This window comes from Phyllobates terribilis, unplaced genomic scaffold (assembly GCF_046119375.1).
Source record: "Phyllobates terribilis strain yellow unplaced genomic scaffold, ASM4611937v1 Scaffold_11__3_contigs__length_659146591, whole genome shotgun sequence".
Lineage (NCBI taxonomy): Eukaryota > Metazoa > Chordata > Amphibia > Anura > Dendrobatidae > Phyllobates > Phyllobates terribilis.
This window is the reverse complement of record NW_027362771.1, coordinates 342,969,218-342,988,453: the sequence shown is the minus strand read 5'-3', so window position 1 is coordinate 342,988,453 and position 19,236 is coordinate 342,969,218. Positions and strand designations below refer to the sequence as shown.

Below are 19,236 nucleotides of genomic sequence, written 5' to 3'. Positions count from 1 at the left end.
CGTGTCAAGGATGTTCTATAGACTCCAAACTTAGTTTTAACTATAGGTTGATATTTTAGGAAGTTACGAGATGGTTCTGATCTCTCCTCTGCTTATTTGCCTATATTCTTAGCCAACACGTTCGGCATCGCTTATATTCTGCAGAAATGGCTTATGTTCAGACTTTCTCAGTACTTTGGTTTTACAAGACAACGGTGCTAACGATTCTTAGGACTTCAGGCCTCCAGCTAGCGTACATAGCGGTGGCCTGGTATTGGTAGAAGTATACATACTTTACATAGTAAACTTTAAAGGAGTTGTCCAGTAGTTTTTATTATCTCCCCAATGTATTAACCCTTTGATTATAAGACTTTTTGTAAATACCTTGCGTGTTCTTTATTGCCTGCGAGCGGCGCTATCGCTGGCTGGCTCTGACACCCACTGATGCCACGTCAAATTCCGGCAGCAGCCGGGCGTGAGTCAGTGCTGCTCTCTATGGTGAGTGATGGGCTGTGGGCGAGGTTACCCCACACATCATACCCAGCATCCACCGCACGTTCTCCCTCTCCTCATTCATTGGGAAAGTGCGCGGTGGATGCTGGGTGTGACGCGTGGGGTAACCCAGCCCAAAGCTCAGCATCCACATCGGGGAGCGCGTCACTGATGTCACGCCTCACTTGACATGACTTCAGCGGGGGCCACGTGATGCCAGTGAGCAGTCAGTGATAGCGCCGCTCACAGGCAAGCAGGACAGCTAAAGGTAATTACAAAAACCCTCATGGGCACCAGGTGAATACATTAGGGAGATAATAAAAAGTATTGGACATGTTCTTTAAGTAAAGGAGTTTTCTGGGACAAAATAAAAAAAAAAAGACCAGATCGAGGATATGACGTTTTCTATTAACATTTTGAGCTGAAAAGTTGTGGTTTTCTTCCTCCCCTCCCCCATCCTTAATATCTTCCCTTGTAAAGGGAAATTTATCATTGTTGAACATACAGTCCCATCTATGGGCAGAAAATGCTTAGCGGATTAATATATATTTGTGTGCAGAATATTTAATCCATTACTGTGGGCTTTTGGAGTCCAATGGGCTTTTTTTTTCTTTGTGTGCATACAGAAATGTCAATCACTGATTAGGATCTCAGAATGAGCGGGAATTTTAAGAAGGAAAAAAAAACAAATTCTACTAAAACTTTTCCCAACAAAACATATATGCTTCTATGAATCTCCTTAGCTCATAACATGCTGCCAACCCAGATTGCACTGTATATCAAATGTGACAGGTTGACTTTAACGGAGATTGCTTTTGCTTATGACTAGATGTAATAGTGGGAAGATCTGTGATTTTGACAGTAATCCTGCAAAGTGTATGATGCTCCATTTATTGGGTAGTCTTTGATATTTTATTTGCATAGCATACACTCATTGCTATCAGCATCCATATCTGATCAGTGGGGTCCGGCATCCACAGCGATATGCTGTGATCGGCCCTGGCAGTGGCCAGATGTTGCACAGTGGACAGACGTGAACTCCAGCGCTCTGTTACACTTTATAGTAGCTGATCTGGGGATCGGCAGGTCATCGGGATAATGAGAGATGATTAATATTCTAATAGATGGAAAATACATTTAAAAATTTGTCATTTTTAATGTTTTTGTTGCCTCTGGATATCTTGGCCAGATGTGTACGGTATGCACAATTAATATAGTCTCATATAAATCCACACTACTAAACCTAAAATAAACATTGTGAAATGTAACAAGTTTTTCAAGTGGAAGATTACCCTCCGCAAACATGATACATTGTGCAGATTGCTATCATGTCTGACTATCCGAGAAGTCATCGAGAGTGATTTACCTGCTCACTGCACAGTTAGGTGCCCACGATCTACAAGCTGACTATACATAGTTATATAGCTAAGAATACTACAATATCAAACTGCCATCTATGTGGGTGTCTGCAGACTTTCCACACTGCGTAACAAACCCACTTCCTGTACAATGGCTGTGACTAAGTAGCCTACATGTTTAGGTGAAGGTGGTAATGAGCATCCTTTTCTACCTGGGATGTATAGCTTCACGTTTTTTGCCATATTTTATGGGACATACCTTTTGATGGGACAATACTTTTAATTCGGGGGATATTGATGACCAGTGAAGGAAAGACTATTGATCAATTCACAGAGCTCGTACCTCTTCAAGACAAATTCCAAAATATAACTTTTAATATCTGTATTGAATTATTGACAGCCATAAAATAACAAACCACAACATCAGTGCACAATGAGAGGAGGGGATAGTGCCTCACCCTATTTAGGCCCTATCTCACCCTACCTTGCCGCAGAGGTTGGCACCCTATTTTCCTGCACAATGGCGCCCCCGCTCAATGATGACTCGCCCTGGGATCCCTATAACACCCTATATTGACAGCCAATGGGGTACAGGGATTCTTAGTGGAGAACACACAGTTTCTTGTGACAAATAGAAACAATGCAAAAAATACTCAAAAAGTTTTTATATATTTGTAGCCCTGATCAGTATAATTTTGCCACAGATACAAAAGGGTGCATAAATATAATCAAAGCGCATAACATGGATCAATTTTTTTTTATTTTTTTTGTTTGGTCGAAATTATGCCACATAGAAGGATAAATCTTAAAATGCACTACTAAATTTCCATGTCATGGACAGAGGATCCATTTCAAGATAATACTCAATGCCCGATCAGCTTATATATAGCTCATGATCTCAGTTAATAAATTGTCCTGGACCAGGGATCCATTTAATACAAAAAAATACCAAATCTATACCTATATGACTTAAAGCCTGCATAATTAAGATTGCATGTCATGAATGAAAATATATCGTGCATATATGACTCAATGCCTGTATAACTCAACGCTTTTCCCCTTTTACCAAGGTTCATCAGGAGTACCTTATTTAGGCAAATTTTCCAAAGACATAATGTATAATGTCAAGGATTACTTATCTGAGTCCTCCATATGTAAAAGCACAGAGTCTCCACCATCTCTCTGTAGAGTATTTTGGGAGTCCATGGAGAGTCCCCACTATAATAAATGTGCTTGTATTGGAGAGTCTATCTGTTGAACTGTGTGTTCTCCACTAAGAATCCCTGTACCCCATTGGCCGTCAATATAGGGTGTTATAGGGATCCCAGGGAGAGTCATCGTTGAGCGGGGGCACCATTGTGCAGGAAAATAGGGTGCCAACCTCTGCGGCAAGGTAGGGTGAGATAGGGCCTAAATAGGATGAGGCACTATCCCCTCCTCTCATTGTGCACTGATGTTGTGGTTTGTTATTTTATGACTGTCAATAATTCAATACAGATATTAAGTGTTATATTTTGGAATTTGTCTTGAAGAGGTACGAGCTCTGTGAATTGATAGATTGGTTGGTACCGTAACTATATAGATCCTTTACTGTGATTCAAAAGACTATTGATCATTTAAAGCACCACTTCAGCGAGTATTTTTTAATTTACCGCTGGAGTGGTTCTACTAATCTACGTTCCCTGCCCCTAGTAATATACTTACCAACCGCCATCTTCATCGGTTATCGGCGCCGCTCCAGTCATTTTCTGAAGTTTGTGATCTGATGAATTGCTGCAGTATTTGATGGGTGATTAGGAAGTCACAACTTGATGTAAGTCTATGAGAGCCAGAGCTAGGTTCTCATAGACTTGCATTGAGAGCTTGTGATTGTTGCCTCTAACTTCCTGCTAGTCAGAAGTTGCGGTCATAAGATGGCAGCGCTGGGAACAGCTGAAGACAGCGACTGATAAGTATAAGACTAAAGTCAGGGAACTTACATTTGTAGCACAAGCGCTGAAATAAAAAAAAAACAACGTGGTGCTTTAAAGAGAACCTGCCACTTACAGATACGCAATTTATTTGCAGATCTAGTGTAATCGGCAGGTAAACAGTGTTTAGATCATTTATACCCAGTTTATTTTCCTGCAGCTACTCTCTTCTAGTCATTGGGCCAGTACAGGGAGCTGTAATAGTGACCACTCACTGCACAGTGAGTGTGCTGTAATAACTCCCCGACACAATGACAATGCTCTGCAGCATGTGTGCGGGGCTGACTGTCAATCAATGTCCCAGACAGTAATTACAGCCGCGCTCAATGTATAGAGATTGATGACACTAACAGCTCTCTAATGCCCCAATGACTGGAAGTGAGTGGCTGCAGGGAGGATACAACTTCATTTTCTCCCTGGAGCAACTGTTCCTGTAAGCTGTAAACGTGGTTTACCTGCAGATATAGGGGCAATCTGTAGGTAAATTGCATTCCTGAACATGACAGGTTTGTCTTTAAGTTACGGAAGTAAATGATTATAGCTGCTGTTGTGCTCAACTATCTTTTGAGAACACATGGCTCTAAAATTACTATACCCATCGCAAATGTTTGTGGTATAACCATATCATATACCATAAATGTTTGAATATAGATCCATATCTATCTCTAGAATGGAGCCCAGTCTCACACCAATGTCATCAGGTCAAAGGTAGACAGCATTTACTCTTATTTTATTCCCGATGCTGCCCAGAGTAATTTTTTTGTTTTCTATACAGCGCAGACCAAAAGTTTGGACACACCTTCTCATTTAAAGATTTTTCTGTATTTTCATGACTATGAAAATTGTACATTCACACTGAAGGCATCAAAACTATGAATTAACACATGTGGAATTATATACTTAACAAAAAAGTGTGAAACAACTGAAAATATGTCTTACAGTATATTCTAGGTTCTTCAAAGTAGCCACCTTTTGCTTAGATGACTGCTTGGCACACTATTGGCATTCTCTTGTTGAGCTTCAAGAGGTAGTCACCGGAAATGGTCTTCCAACAATCTTGAAGGAGTTCCCAGAGATGCTCAGCATTTGTTGGCCCTTTTGCCTTCACTCTGCAGTCCAGCTCACCCCAAACCATCTCGATTGGGTTCAGGTCTGGTGACTGTGGAGGCCAGGTCATCTGGCGTAGCACCCCATCACTCTCCTTCTTGGTCAAATAGCCCTTACACAGCCTGGAAGTGTGTTTGGGGTCATTGTCCTGTTGAAAAATAAATGATGGTCCAACTAAACGCAAACCGGATGGAATAGCATGCCGCTGCAAGATGCTGTGGTAGCCATGCTGGGTCAGTATGCCTTCAATTTTGAATAAATCCCCAATAGTGTCACCAGCAAAACACCCTCACACCATCACACCTCCTCCTCCTTCACGGTGGGAACCAGGCATGCAGAGTCCATCCGTTCACCTTTTCTGCGTCGCACAAAGACACGGTGGTTGGAACCAAAGATCTCAAATTTGGACTGATCAGAACAAAGCACAGATTTCCACTGGTCTAATGTCCATTCCTTGTGTTCTTTAGCCCAAACAAGTCTCTTCTGCTTGTTGCCTGTCCTTAGCAGTGGTTTCCTAGCAGCTATTTTACCATGAAGGCCTGCTGCACAAAGTCTCCTCTTAACAGTTGTTGAAGAGATGTGTCTGCTGCTAGAACTCTGTGTGGCATTGACCTGGTCTCTAATCTGAGCTGCTGTTAACCTGCGATTTCTGAGCCTGGTGACTCGGATAAACTTATCCTCCGAAGCAGAGGTGACTCTTGGTCTTCCTTTCCAGGGGCGGTCCTCATGTGAGCCAGTTTCTTTGTAGCGCTTGATGGTTTTTGCAACTGCACTTGGGGACACTTTCAAAGTTTGCCCAATTTTTCGGACTGACTGACCTTCATTTCTTAAAGTAATGATGGACACTCGTTTTTCTTTACTTGGCTGCTTTTTTCTTGCCATAATACACAACACAACTGATGGTCCCAACCCCATTTATAAGGCAAGAAATCCCACTTATTAAACCTGACAGGACACACCTGTGAAGTGAAAACCATTTCCGGTGACTACCTCTTGAAGCTCATCAAGAGAATGCCAAGAGTGTGCAAAGCAGTCATCAAAGCAAAAGGTGGCTACTTTGAAGAACCTAGAATATAAGACATATTTTCAGTTGTTTCACACTTTTTTGTTAAGTATATAATTCCACATGTGTTAATTCAGAGTTTTGATGCCTTCAGTGTGAATGTACAATTTTCATAGTCATGAAAATACAGAAAAATCTTTAAATGAGAAGGTGTGTCCAAACTTTTGGTCTGTACTGTATATCACCATATGGTTCCAGAAATATGGGCCTTATTATTATTTTCACTTTTTATGGTTGCTATTGAGGGGTTGTAGCTCACAGGATCCTGTGAGCCACAACCCATTTTTTAGGAGCAATTAACCAATAAATAAAGAAGCCCATATCTCTGGAAGTGTATGGTAGATTTTATAGAAAGCAGAATACTCAGTGGAGCAGCATGAATAAAATAAGAGTGAAAACTGGACACTTCAGACCTGGTGACTAATGTTCTTTAACCCCTTAATAACATCTGACGTACTAATACGCGTCTGTGCCCTGGGACTTAAGAGCCAGACCCGTATTAGTACGTCATCGCGATCGCGCGCGCACAGGCTGTGCGGGCGCGATCGCCGCCGGGTGTCAGCTAATTGTCACAGCTGACACCCGGTACTATGTGCAGGGAGCGGTCCTGCACCGCTCCCAGCACATTAACCCCTGCGATGCTGCGATCGAAGTCGATCGCAGCCGATCGCAGCATTGCGGGGGCAAGGGGAGGTGATCGCAGATACTCGCCTCCTCTTCCGGCTTCCAGTGCTGTCTGCAAAGGCTTCCCGGGTGTTGCCATGACGACCCGATGTCGTCATGACAACATCCGGGTCACCACACAGCAGGAAGATTGTTTGGACATGCGCAGTGCATCTCCAAACAATCTTCTCACTGTGCAGCGCTGAAAGCCTGTATGACACAGGGATGGTGCTGCATTCCTGTGCCATGCAGGCGATCAGAGAAAAAAAAGTGAAAGTCCCATAGTGGGACAAAGTAATAAAGTATAAAAACTGTCAGTAAGTGAAAAAAAAAAAAAATTGCAAAAATATAAAAAAAAAATAATCCACCAAAAATAAAAATATAATGTACCCATCAATAAATATTATTATAAAAAAAAAAAAACCAAAAAAACAATAAAAGTACACATATTTGGTATCGCCACGTCCGGAACAATCTGACCTATAAAACTGTCCCACTAGTTAACCCCTTCAGTGAACACGGTAAAAAAAAAAAAAAAAAACCGAAACAAAAAACAATGCTTTATCACCATACCGCCAAATAAAAAATGGAATAACACGCGATCAAAAAGACGAATATAAATAAAAATGTTACCGCTGAAAACGTCATCTCGTCCCGCAAAAAACAAGCCGCCATACAGCTCCATCAGCCGAAAAATAAAAAAGTTATAGCTCTCAGAATAAAGCTATGCTAAAAAATATTTTTTTCTATAAAATTGCTTTTATTATGTAAAAGTGCAAAACATAGAAAAACGATATAAATGTGGTACCGCTGTAAACGTACTGACCCGAAGAATAAAGCTGCCTTATCAAATTTACCACACGCGGAACAGAATGGAAAAAAAAAAAACAATTCCTGAATTGTTTGTTTTTGTTTATTCTGCCTCCCAAAAATCGGAATAGAAAGCGATCAAAAAATGTCACGTGCCTGAAAATGGCACCAATAACAACGTCAACTCATCCCGCAAAAAACGAGCCGTCACATGACTGTCTGCCAAAATCTGGAAAAATTATAGTTCTCAAAATATGGCGATGCAAAAACTAGATTTTACAAAAAATGCGTCTTTTTAAAAGCTGTCAGTCATAAAAACCCCATATGATTCTGGTATTGTTGTAATCACACCGACCCGAAGAATAAAGTCGTCTAATCACTTATACCGCACGAGGAACGGCGTCAAAAATAAACTCTTGGGTTAGGATTGGGCTAGGGTTAGGGCTGGGTTTGGGGTTAGGGTTGTGCTAGGGTTAGGGTTGTGCTAGGGTTAGGGTTGTGCTAGGGTTGGGGTTGTGCTGCGGTTGGGGTTGTGCTGCGGTTGGGGTTGTGCTGCGGTTGGGGTTGTGCTGCGGTTGGTGTTGGGATTTTTTTCAAAAGTAAGAAAAAAGATGACGATATGGCGACTAGTGTTGAGCGCAAGTGCTCGCTACTTGAGTTTGCATCGGGTGCTCTGGTATGCATTGAGTATCGTGGGTATTTGAGTGACATGCTCGAGTCTCTGCCCCATATGCTTCGCGGCCAAAAAAACTTTACGGGGATTGCCTGCCATGCACGAGCGATCCCCGCATGTTTTTTTTTGGGTGTCTAATAACCGTGAAACATGCGGAGCAGGGACTCGAGCATGTCACTCGAGCACACGCTGTACATGGTGCATACCTGAGTACCCGATGCAAACTCAAGTAGCGAGCACTTGCGCTCAAGACCAATGACAACTTATTCAATATGATGACCTAATGTAAACAAATTCTGTGTCGTACCTCTGGGTTCAAAATGTTCACTATACACCTTAATAAAATCCTTGAGGGGTATAGTTTCCAAAATGGGGTCACTTGTGGGGGAGCTCCACTGTTTAGGCACATCACGGGCTCTCCAAACGCGACATGGTGTCCGCTAACAAATTGAATGGAAAATCAGCTCAAATTGTTAGCGGACATCATGTTGCGTTTGGAGAGCCCCTGTGTGCCCAAACATTGGAGCTCCCCCACAAGTGACCACATTTTGGAAACTAGACCCCCCAAGGCACCTATCTAGATTCATAGTGAGCACTTGGAACCCCCAGGTGTTTCACAAATTGATTCATAAATATGAAAAAGTGTTTTTTTTTTCATTTTTACGAATCAATTTGTGAAGCACCTGGGGGTTCCAAGTGCTCACTATGCATCTAGATAGGTGCCTTGGGGTGTCTAGTTTCCAAAATGGGGTCACTTGTGGGGGAGCTCCAATGTTTGGGCACACAGGGGCTCTCCAAATGCAACATGATGTCCGCTAACAATTTGAGCCGACAATTTGCTAGCGGATACCATGTTGCATTTGGAGAGTCCCTGTGTGCCCAAACATTGGAGCTCCCCCACAAGTGACCCCATTTTGGAATCTAGACCCCCCAAGGCACCTATCTAGATGCATAGTGAGCACTTGGAACCCCCAGGTGCTTCACAAATTGATTCATAAAAATTAAAAAGTGTTTTTTTTTTCACTTTTTCATTTTTACGAATCAATTTGTGAAGCACCTGGGGGTTCCAAGTGCTTACTATGCATCTTGATAGGTGCTTTGGGGGGTCTTGTTTCCAAAATGGGGTCACTTGTGGGGGAGCTCCAATGTTTGGGCACACAGGGGCTCTCCAAACACAACATGGCGTCCGCTAATTATTCAAGCAAATTTTACAATCAAAAAGTCAAATGGCGCTCCTTCCCTTCCGAGCCCTGCCGTGCGCCCAAACAGTGTTTTTTCCCCACATATTGGGTATCTGCGTGCCCAGGGCAAATTGCACAACAAATTTTGGGGTCCATTTTTTCTTGTTACCTCTGTGAAAATAAAAAAATTGGGTCTAAAGTAACATTTTTGTGAAAAAAGTTAAATGTTCATTTTTTTCTTCCACATTCAAAAAATTCCTGTGAAGCACCTGAAGGGTTAATAAAGTTCTTGAATGTGGTTTTGAGCACCTTGAGGGGTGCAGTTTTTAGAATGGTGTCACTTTGGGGTATTTTCTGTCATAAAGACCTCTCAAAGTGACTTCAAATGTGATGTGGTCCCTAAAAAAATGTTTTTGTAAATTTTGTTGGAAAAATGAGAAATCGCTGGTCAACTTTTAACCCTTATAGCTCCCTAACAAAAAAAAATTTTGATTCCAAAATTGTGCTGATGTAAAGTAGACATGTGGGAAATGTTATTTATTAACACTTTTGTGTGACATATCTCTCTGATTTAAGGGCATAAAAATTCAAATTTTGAAAATTTCAAAATTTTTGCCAAATTTCCGTTTTTTTCACAAATAAACGCAAGTGATATCGAAGAAATTTTACCACAATCATGAAGTACAATATGTCACGAAAAAACAGTCTCAGAATCAGGGGGATCCGTTGAAGCGTTCCAGAGTAATTACCTCATAAAGTGACAGTGGTCAGAATTGTAAAAATTGGCCTGGTCATTAACGTGCAAACCACCCTCGGGGCTTAAGGGGTTAAAAAGAGGACCTTTTCATTTTTTTTTAAAATTTACAATTAAATTTAATTTAAATAGAGTTCCTCCTTGAGTTGCCGCTGTTCCTTTTGACTCTGGATTAGTTTTTGTTTTTCTTCTGTGCCCCTCCTTTCCATAGTTTATGCCCACAGAAATAAAGATTCAAATTCTCCCTTAAGAATACTGGGCATAGGTAGATATAGATCTATATATCTTCTTAAGTACCGGGCTTGATGGGTTCCTGGGATTTGTTGATGCCTGCTTTTCTGTGAGAAGACTGGGGACAACAGACTTGTGATCTACATAAAGAAAAAAAGATGTTTTTGGTTGGCGTTCACAAAAATTAAACATGCGCAATTATTTTAAAGCTATTGTTGCCATCAGCATCTATAAATTAACTCTCTAAATACATTTTTCTGTTACATAATTGTGATTCTTTCTTTATTCTTAGGTCTGATTGTCTGCAGAATACCTTCACTCTGAGTCTCCTTTACAAAGACTTTTCCCAAGATGTCTGTGGTGCAGGTAAGTCTTGACTTTTGTGGTGTTTTTTTTTCACAGCCAAGTACATTGTTACTGACTCCTAGTCCAAGATTTGGACTATACAACCCTTTTACCTGGAAAAGAAGCACCTGCAAATGAGAAGTTCATTGCATTGAGTTAAAGATCACAGGATTCTTCATATATGTTGTTGCATAGTTTGGTTTAAAACAATAATGCTCTCCTTTTACATTTTCCTTAAATGAGTTGTCCATTTTAAAACTTTATTGTACCATAATGTTGGAGAGGTCTAAAATGACAAACTGAGCTGTCACTCACCTTCCTGGGGTTCAGTGCTGCCTTTCCACTATGGCTCTGGTCTTTGTTGATTAGCTGTAGCAGTGACCTCATGTATACAGTGCTCGTAACCACAGCAGCCAATCACTGATCTCCCTGCCTCTGCTGATGTAGACTGCCCAATCTGCTCAGCCTAGTGATTGGCTGCAGCCAGTTATAAATGCTGTAAACCTGACTGGCTGCACCGGTGCAGACTATCATCAAGAATGGGAACAGTGTTTGTGCGGAAGCGCTGGACCCCAGGGATGTTGAGTAACAAGTCCGCTTATTAATTTACATCTCTGCATCCATATGGTACAATTTTGAAAGGGATAACCTCTTTAAAGGGCTACTCCAGCTGAATACTTTGTTAGTTTCTTCTTTGCAGACTATTGTTCGTCCAGGTGATGAGGCTTCTTATTCCAGTCATTAGTGTCTTTATTCTTGTCTGGAAAACTCCTTTTACACTTTTGTTCAGTTGACGTAAGTGTTTAAAAAAATTAACAGTTGTGTTACTGCATTTTAGTAAAGGATTGCAGGACCTTTTTTTGCATTAGTTTATTGATCTCCATTACTTTTATATAATCTAAATATTTATATAATTTTTTTTAAGCACACCCCACCCAACCCCTAACCTTACTAACATTAAACTGGGTCACGCCCAACAGACTGCAGGAACTACTAAGTATCCTTGGCTTATGGCTCTTGTACAATAAATCTTCTCTAAATTCTTGTAAATTTTAAGTTAGGAATATTTTATTAAAACTCTTCCTTGCATCCATAGACGCCCTGGCAAGCTGGTACAGAATGTGTCGCTAACTATGATTTCCAGAGGAGAACAGACCAGGATCTTCCATTTACGAAAGGAGAAGTCTTGACAATTGTGGCTGTGACCAGGGTAAAATGAATTCCCATATTCCTGTCCGGATGTACTATATCTAAATCCTATTCATACTGTGCAGAACGTAGACCTGCACTTATGGGTACTGCTGTGTTTATTGCAGTGTTTTTGTAGCTGGCTTCCTGTGGAGTGAATTGGGGAAAAATAGTGTATGAGAAAATGACAAGTAAACATACAGTTTATAGATGTATTTTTGGTTTTTCATAAAATCTGTTCTAGGAGCATTGGCAATGGAAACAGCAATAATAAGAATCTAATAGAAAACACCAAGCAAGTACTAAATTTACTTACTGTACTCGTCTGTTATGTTTTATAACTAATGTGTTCTGTGAATGTTCTGCCTATATTACATTCTGTTTTGGGAAATCTTCAAAAATGACAATGATGAATTTGTATGTAGACATGGCACAACTGAGGTCTTGAAACTTGGAATGTAGTCAACCTAAGGTTTTATAGGGTTTCCTGACGCAGTTTGTTTTTCCCTGTAATTTTCTACATTGGCTTTGTAGAGATCTCATTATGTGAACATATATAGCATAGTCTGTGCGAGAGCTCATGGTGTACACAACATACATAGCCATGAATACCCTTTCACCCAACACAGGACTATGTTTTCCACCTCCCCATGTGAAGTGTTTTTCAATTAGGGCAAGTTGATGGATAGATCTCTTTACTTGACCCTTGGTCAGCAGCCATTTTGAGAAAAGGAGAGTTGCGTAGTCTGTGAGGACGCACGAACAAGCAGGTGACCCTTCATAAAGGAGAAGATTTTACATATACGTTCCTCAACATTGAAATTGCAAAACCAAAAAGGAAAAATCTTGGCATTTTGGAAATCACAGAATCAATAGACATGTTAATGATATGCAAATTATTTATTCGGTATTGTGTATGATCACAACATGCAAAAATGCATGCACTTACACAACTTATCTTGTTATCTTTGAGTTGAATAAATGGTTGTCTGAGGATTGTTCTGCCACACCTAATGCACTAGGGCATGGAAAAGATCTGATGCTGGCAGCAATCTTTGTAATTGTCGAACAATGATGTTCCAGATGTGCTCAATGGGAGACAAGTCTGGAGACTCTGCAGGCAGCGGTAGCATGTTTAAGCCACACAGGTAGAGCACAAGAAAGATACCGCCTGACATTTTTCTGTAAACAACAGAAAAAAACTGCTTCTGGGTACTTTGGAGAACGGATGTACCACTGGTTCACGACTAAGTCAATGTAACACCGAGATGGAGACTAGAGCAATCCGGCCACCTAACATTTATGTACTCCATACCATAATGCCAGGAGCAGGGCCAATGTGACGTTCTTTCGTGAAGGCCTCTTCATGGTATTGCCCACGTGGTTTCATCAGATTTGAAGAATGGTTGGTAGTGATTCATTCTGTACTGCAAGTGAAATTGGACATCACATACCAAGCCTAAGGTGTCAAACAGAGTCAACACAAACAATCACAAGGCGTTTGCATGACATTGAGCTATGAGCCAGACATCCAACTACTGGTGTTCAGTTAGCCTTCGACAGCAGTGGCGTGAGGTTAACATTAAGCAGAGCAAGATGGCAACGGAGGCTGAATGAATGTCTATCTTCAACACTTTTGTTTTGGATGTAAAGATGGCTGGAGATGGATCTGAAGACCACGTGGGCAACTCCATTACGAAGTCTTTGCGAGGGAGCATGAAAGTATCCCAGGAGTCAATTTTCAACACTACCATGCCAGGCCGCTTGTTGTGCTACTGTCAGCAGCCTATGTGGTCTAAACATGCTACCATGGCCTGCAGCATCTCCAGACTTGTCTCCCATTGAGCACATCCTGAACATCATGGATTAGCATTTGTAAAGGGAGCTGCCAGAAGCTGATCTTGATGATTTGTGTGCCCAAGTGCAGTCAGCGTGGCAGAACATTCCTCGGACAACCGTTAATAACCTCATTAATACATGTGCTTACACTCCTTGGCATGCTATCTGTGTGTGGCGCTCATACTCGATACTGAATACATTGAGATGTTTTGAATTTTTTTTTTATCATTTGCATCTCATTAACATGTCTATCAATCCTGTGATATTCATAATTCCTTAACTTTTCCTTCTGAGGTTTGTGTATATTACGAAGTGCCAAAAAATCATGTCCTCAACACATTTGTTGGTATAAAGATAAAATGGACAATCCCTTTAAGGCTCTGGCAAGATGCTAACGTAGTCATAGTTTGGCAAGCACCTTGTTTATCAGATATTCAAGATATGGTAACAAGTTAAGGTGCTTTTATACTGCACCATACGCAGCATTAAATGAACTTCAATCAACAATTTGCTGGTCAGAGGTCGTTTAATGGCCTGTTTACACAGGGAAACCGCAATACTGATGCTCACTATACCGATTAGTAATAGATCGCTCAGTGCGCATAGGATCTGGTTGTTCTCTGCAGCACAGGTCCTGTAGTGCTGCTAAAAACCGTGATCTTTTGAGCTAGCCATAACATCCACGACAGACATATACAATGTTTGTTCATCGGGTGATCGGCAGCCTGTTCACCCTGAAGGATTATTAGGAAATGAGCGTTATTAGAAATGCTCATTCACATTAATTGTGCTGTGTAAGTGCACCCTTAGAATAGATATCTTGGACATTAACCATGGTCACCTACATGCTCTAGTTGTTTACACTTGCATGCAATTTTTTTGTATAATGCTGTATTTTAAAGCATATTCAAGCTGCCCAAAGCGGTTTTTCGTTACTAACATATTGAAGACCTCATCTGCTTTACCCCTGCTGATCAGCTGTTATCTGCTGTGATGGCAGATTGATTTACATGGATCTGGGGCCCGGTAGCTGTGTAGATTGTATAGTGGCCTCTCTGATACTGAAGGTCAGTCACTAAATGTACGGAGCCACACTGTTCCGACTCCATACAATGTTTATATCTGACCTCTGCTGGACCAGCTAACAGTTAATCAGTGGGGGGTGCTGGTGTTACACCCTATGGATAGGTCTTCAAGATATTTGTTGCATGCAGCCTTTTTAATTATTAGGACATGTCATGCCTTTTTTTCTTTTTTATTTCTTGAATTGATTTCAGTGAGGAAAATGTAATTCAGGAAAATATTATAAAACTATGACCGTAGTTTTCACCAGTAGTACCTTCTTAGTTTTTTTTAATACTACTTTTCCAGATCACCTTTTTGATGCACTTTAAAATATGGACCTTTAAAAGATACCCTCATTGCACAGGACAGATTTATCACCATTCTCCTGCATAAACAAGGTCCTGGCACACAATGTAATGGCATCACAATTGTGGCTTCCTTAGTATTTCTGGTTTTCTGAGAACTGAACACAAGGTACTAAACTGTATACGAGTGGCAGATTGTTAGTGACTGGGTTGGGATTTCCCCATGTCACTTCCTTGTTATTAATGTGAAGGCTGATGTCTCTTTAATCTAAAGTACAACCTGATAAATTGTGTGTGCTGCACCTGGAAACCTTTTGCTGGCGATACCTGTAAAAACCCCACCAACTAGTTTTGCATTTCATATACAAGCTTAGTGGAACCTACGTCAGGTTATAATATGGCTGTATACAAAGACTCGTATAATATCCAGCTTGACCACTTCAAAAAGTGTGTACATTTCTTACTAATGGTCTCTATTATAACATACATTAAGTGACAAAGAAGAAAACTCTCTATATTTTGTTGTTTTCTTCTATGGGAACTGTTAATTTTGAGTGAAGATCTTAAAAGGGTTGTCCAGTACTGATCAATTCCTTATTATATGCCACAGTGCAATATAAACAGCATGTACTTGCCTCCTGGACTGGCGCTGTTCCAGTGATGTCGGCGCGCTGTCTCCCAGCGCTGATGGGCTGCAGCCTTCATAGTCCCATCAGATTAAACTGTTCCATCTACAGAATTTGGAAATCAAGTCTTCTTGTCATGTTTCTCAAACCGTTCCTGAGCAGGGTGCATTACTCTGCTGAGAGACCATTGCCATTAGATGAACCCATGGCTTACACCGTGCCACATTTCCTGGTTCCCGGCTCTTGCTACACACAGATGTCCTTGACAAAGACTGTTCTCGGTCGAAACGTTGGACCATATCTATTATGACTCCTTGCCAATTTCTAGATACCACAGCGGCAAAGTTTACTAATGTGTTTTTTTTTTTGTACATGGCAAGATAGATTGTTAAAACAAGTGGTGATGGAAAATAAAAAGCGTTGGTTAAATATCACAATACATTTATGTTGCACAATAATCACATGTTTTTGTGCTGGCGATCGCTTGTCTTTCCATCTCTCATGCTTCTACCGATAGAAACCTCTTTTAGATGAATGTTTACATTGGTGGATGTACTGTCAGCAAACTATCAATTTTATGTCAGCATACAAGATGCGATCATTGACAAATGAGTAAATTACTTAGACTTTTATTTTTAATGTAGTGCTTGCTGCACAATAATTGTGAACCTTTTGCTTTTTTATTTTTTTTAATCTTCACAAGGTTCCCATACCATTTTACACAAAGAGCAGACTGGGGATTACTGATTTCTGGTTCACCCATAGACTTTAAATGTCAAGGCGGTCCAGGCTTCATGTTGCAATGATATTCTAAAAGGTCAATGTAGAGTAAGCTGCTGCAGCAGAGAGCCAGTTGTCAGAGAATGCAGAGTTTGTTTATTGCCATAGCTGCCTTTTTGATCGCTGCTTATACAGCAAAGTACGCAATAACGGCGCTTCCTCCTCCGGACCCATAGATCTTGTGATCACTGTATGTAGTGGGAGAGAGGGAGCCTAAGCAGGCAGGAGGCTGAATTTCCCCTGTAACAAGGATCAATATACCAGCCACAGTTACAGGGAACATTGGTAATAAAAAGAATATATTAAAGCGCACCTGTCAGCAGGATTGTGCTCAGTAAACTACATACACTCTCAGGTGGGCGACATTACACTGATTAATATGATACCTCGGTTGATGAAATCCGTCCTGTGGTTCTTGTGTAATCTTTACTTTCAGTTTGGAGATAATGATATGCTTATGCTCCGGGGCAGCCTGTGGGGGGCGCTCTATCTTGTGCTCTGCTTACATATTATTCTGTATGCTCTTATGACAGCTCACTGTGCCTTAACTGACCTGCCTCCTATTTTACCTAGCCCCGCACTACTAGATGCATTATGTAAAATAGAAGGCAGGTCAGTGAAGGCACAGAGGGCGGTCATAAGAGCATACAGATGAATATGTAAGTAGAGCGCCCCTCACAGGCCGCCCCGTAGCACAAGCATATCATTATCTCCAAACTGAAAGTAAAGATTACACAAGAACCACAGGACGGATTTCATCATCCAAGGTATCATATTAATCAGTGTAACGGCGCCCACCTGACAGTGTATGTAGTTAACTGAACACAATCCTGCTGACAGGTGCGCTTTAATATGTTAAAATGCTCTCCTGAAGGTCTTTTAAGACCATAGGGGGGCAGTGCATGACATAAATGAAAAAAATAAATTGGAAGAAAAATAGGTTTCCAGGGAGAACATTACTCAGAACACTACACTGCTTGTGCTGGCTTGTGTTCTTACAGTAGTGATCCTGGTGCCATCTCTTAACTATTTATAAGGATTGTCCACTATTTGACAACCCTTTATTTAAGGTCCTCAGGGTGTTGCTTAAAATAAAGGAAACGTATACTTTCCTACTGAATCAGCGCCTCTCCTATGCTCCGAGCCACTTGACCCACACTTGCCTCCTGATGTAAACAGTGTCACATGACCGCTAGCTGCTGATTGGCTGTAGCCTTCACCTTTTACATTCAAGTGAAAAAAAACAAAACACTGTTATTCCACTCAGCTGGAATTGTAATTTTCAAGTAATGGATGGTTGGTGTTTAAAGATTTATGCTATAATCTAGATTTACTGTTATCTTATTACTTGTGTATATTTTCCTGCAGGATCCTAACTGGTATAAAGCAAAGAATAAAGGTGGCCAAGTTGGCTTTATACCTGCCAATTATGTACAGAAGAGACAAGGTGTAAAATCTGGGACAAAGCTTAGTCTAATGCCGTAAGTATATCTAGCATATTGCCTATATACTTCTAATAGCAATATACTTACAATATTCTTGTGCTATAATACATAGTCCACTTACTGGCGTATCAATAATACAGAGTACTATCATGTTCATTATCACCACGTAGCAGATCGGCAAATCTTCCAGATATGCTGCAGAGCAAGCTGTCAAAGTGCCGGGTCACTCACTCACTTTGTAGAATAAGCTGTTAGCTGTAGTTTTGATAAAATTGATGTTTTGTCTGCTACAGATCTAGCCGTTCTCTGCTGAGCTCTGTATAAGCCCCTCCCACACCACTGATTGGCAGCTTTCTGTTTACAATGTGCATAGGCAGAAAACTGCCAATCAGTTGTGGGGGTGGTGTTATGCTTAGCTCATGAAAGTGGAGAGCTACATGGTAGCAGGTTTACAAGTGAAAACTTCCTACAGATTAAACCACTGATTTTATTGAAACTACTACATTAACCAGTGTATAGTAAGTGACATTTCGCTGGAATCTGGGTCTCTTCTCCTACATCATGCTGCTCTTAAATTAGGTAGCAAAAACCTGGTGACAGATTCTCTTTAAATAAACAAATTAACTTTATATTATCCTTTCATCTCTTGGCTCAATGCTGTTAGACACCACAATCTGTATGTGATTATGTAAATAAAATGAAAACCTCATGTGAGGTGGGATTTTTGGCCCCCGCGTACACTATGCTTCTGCCCCTACGCCTATGGCCCATGTTTAGGGATCTTAGACATCCACAGAACAGAAGTGCATGCCTACAACTCACTAACGTTAGTCTTTCCAGTGTCTGTACACCTACTTATCTGCCGAAAGGTAGAAAATCTTTTGGAGCTGCCTTCTCAATACTGCATGTGTCGCAGAGGGTCATACTAATGATAATGCTTACAATTACCTTGATACTCTAGATACTGTTCAGTTCTATAGTTCTCTAGGTGTAAAAACTTATTTTTTGTTCAAGGGATTGGATACTATAATGCTAATTTTCAAAAATGCATGTATTCACCTTGCTCATGTATGCTTTATTGAAGTTGTGTCCTGTTTTCTTTATTGCCAAGCCTTTGGGTTCTGCTTGGATTGTGCATTTGTACTTGGTTGTCCACTACTTGACAGCCCCTTCTTGAATGCTGCAGTGCCTCAAGTAAAATAAAGACTAGTGATCAACGAGTATGTTCTGTTAACCCTTTCGGGCCGAGCACCAAGTAGTTACAGCTGCTCGGTGATATGTTTGAATCACTCCCGTGTGCATGATTTGCGACTGTTTGACAGCTTTATTACATGGGAGGAATGTCTATTTCTTACACATTCC

The 19,236-nt window shown here is 40.9% G+C and overlaps 1 protein-coding gene and 1 long non-coding RNA gene across 3 annotated transcripts in view; one reads left to right on the top strand and one right to left on the bottom strand.

Annotated features, from left to right (window-relative positions):
• Positions 1-19,236, top strand: part of CSK (C-terminal Src kinase) — a 102,325-nt gene that overhangs the window by 38,595 nt on the left and 44,494 nt on the right. For both annotated transcript variants that reach the window (XR_012251272.1, XM_073652818.1), the window contains exons 2-4: positions 10,574-10,647; positions 11,723-11,836; positions 17,798-17,910. Coding sequence is in view for 1 of the 2 variants with exons in the window: in XM_073652818.1 (XP_073508919.1) it covers positions 10,633-10,647; positions 11,723-11,836; positions 17,798-17,910 (242 nt within the window). In the remaining variant the exon portion in view is untranslated. The remainder of the gene's footprint in view (positions 1-10,573; positions 10,648-11,722; positions 11,837-17,797; positions 17,911-19,236) is intronic.
• Positions 9,895-15,923, bottom strand: LOC141166280 (uncharacterized). Its single transcript, XR_012251273.1, has 3 exons — positions 15,659-15,923; positions 10,595-10,754; positions 9,895-10,421 (listed from the first exon to the last, which is right to left on the bottom strand). It is a non-coding gene; the product is annotated as an uncharacterized lncRNA (long non-coding RNA).